Source organism: Acanthisitta chloris, unplaced genomic scaffold, assembly GCF_000695815.1.
Source record: "Acanthisitta chloris isolate BGI_N310 unplaced genomic scaffold, ASM69581v1 scaffold6784, whole genome shotgun sequence".
NCBI classification, from domain to species: domain Eukaryota; kingdom Metazoa; phylum Chordata; class Aves; order Passeriformes; family Acanthisittidae; genus Acanthisitta; species Acanthisitta chloris.
Window position 1 is genome coordinate 2,949 of NW_008667575.1, and position 1,640 is coordinate 4,588.

At 55.6% G+C, this 1,640-nt stretch overlaps 1 protein-coding gene across 1 annotated transcript in view; it reads left to right on the top strand.

Annotated features, from left to right (window-relative positions):
- PTPN23 (protein tyrosine phosphatase, non-receptor type 23) overlaps window positions 1–1,640 on the top strand; it is a gene marked incomplete at both ends in the record, with an annotated part of 7,574 nt that overhangs the window by 2,657 nt on the left and 3,277 nt on the right. The window contains 4 exons of the mRNA XM_009072543.1: window positions 611–742; window positions 903–950; window positions 1,204–1,260; window positions 1,443–1,501. Of these exons, the coding sequence (XP_009070791.1) occupies window positions 611–742; window positions 903–950; window positions 1,204–1,260; window positions 1,443–1,501 (296 nt within the window). The remainder of the gene's footprint in view (window positions 1–610; window positions 743–902; window positions 951–1,203; window positions 1,261–1,442; window positions 1,502–1,640) is intronic.

The following is a 1,640-nucleotide window of genomic DNA, read 5'->3' on the forward strand; positions in this document are numbered from 1 at the left end:
GTTGGTAGTGCAGGGAGGGACTTTGGACAAGGGCCTGAAGGGACAAGACACAGGGAATGGCTTCACCCTACCCTGAGGAAGATTTGGGTGGGATATTGTGAAGGAATTCTTGCTCTGAGGGTGGTGAGAGACTGGAATGGATTTCCCAGAGAAGCTGTGGCTACCCCATCCCTGGAAGTGTCCCAGACTCGGTTGGATGGGGCTTGGAGCCACCTGGAGTGGTGACAGGTGTCCCTAGTGATGTCACCAGCCCCTGACTGTGACCCCAAACACATAGGAAGATTTGGGTGGGATATTGTGAAGGAATTCTTGCTCTGAGGGTGGTGAGAGACTGGAATGGATTTCCCAGAGAAGCTGTGGCTACCCCATCCCTGGAAGTGTCCCAGACTCGGTTGGATGGGGCTTGGAGCCACCTGGAGTGGTGACAGGTGTCCCTAGTGATGTCACCAGCCCCTGACTGTGACCCCAAACACATCCCTGAGTTTCCCAGTGACCACTTTTCTGGGTGATCCAAGTCCTTAGGCTACTGTTGGTGATGACTCCTTCCAGCTCTGCTTCCACCTGGGATCAGTATTCCCAGCAGTCTCCACACTCTTGTACCTGCCCACAGGTGGTGGATTACTACAAAGAGGCCTGCAGGGCACTGGAAAACTCGGAGACAGCCTCACTGCTGGGAAAGATCCAGAAGGACTGGAAGAAGCTGGTCCAGATGAAGATCTACTACTTTGCTGCTGTGGCTCATGTGAGTGGGAGAGGCCGGGGCGGGGGCTCTGCTCTGCTCCCACTCCACCTCAGGCTATTCCCAGTGGCTTTGGAGCAGCTCCAGCCTCTCCCTGAGGTTTTCCTGCCCCTCTCCAAGATCTCCCTGGAGTTACAGCGCTCTGATCCCTGTTTTCTTGCAGCTGCACATGGGGAAACAGGCAGAGGAGCAGCAGAAGTTTGGGGAGAGGGTAAGCAGTACTGGGACATCCCATTTCATCCCATTTCCCAGCCTCTGCATCATGGTCCTGGGAATGGGGCAGAGTCCTGGGAAGAGGTTGCCATGTTGGGTATCCACAGCATGGGGACATAGATGTGTCCCCAGTGTCCTGTGCTTCAGGAAAGCCCTGGAAGATGTGGGAAACTCTGGCCCTTGGGATGTGTCCCTGTGCAGATCAAGGACATTTCCTCACATTCCAGTCCCAATTCCTGTTCTCTCCACAGGTCATCTACTTCCAGAGTGCTCTAGATAAACTCAACGAAGCCATCAAGCTAGCAAAGGTGTGTTCCCATTCCAGGTGGGAGCAGGGATTGGGGGTTTCCCACTCCAGAGCTGGGCCCAGGGCTGCCAGACTGGGAAAATCAGGATTGGGATGGCTTTAAGAGGCTCCAAGCTGCCTCTCCATTCCAGCAGGAGCTGCCTGAGAGGCTCCAGACAGCAATTCCCACTCTCAATTCCACAGGGACAGCCTGAAACTGTGCAGGAAGCCCTGAGGTTCACCATGGATGTGATCGGTGGGAAGTGAGTCCATGCATCCTCCAGGGGTTGGGAACGCTGAGGAACAGCGAGCCTGGGGATCATCCCAGTGTCCCCAGGGGATACAGAGCTGCTGTGGGAGCTGCTGGAGTGATCTCAGGGGGGCTGACCCCAGCTCAGTGAG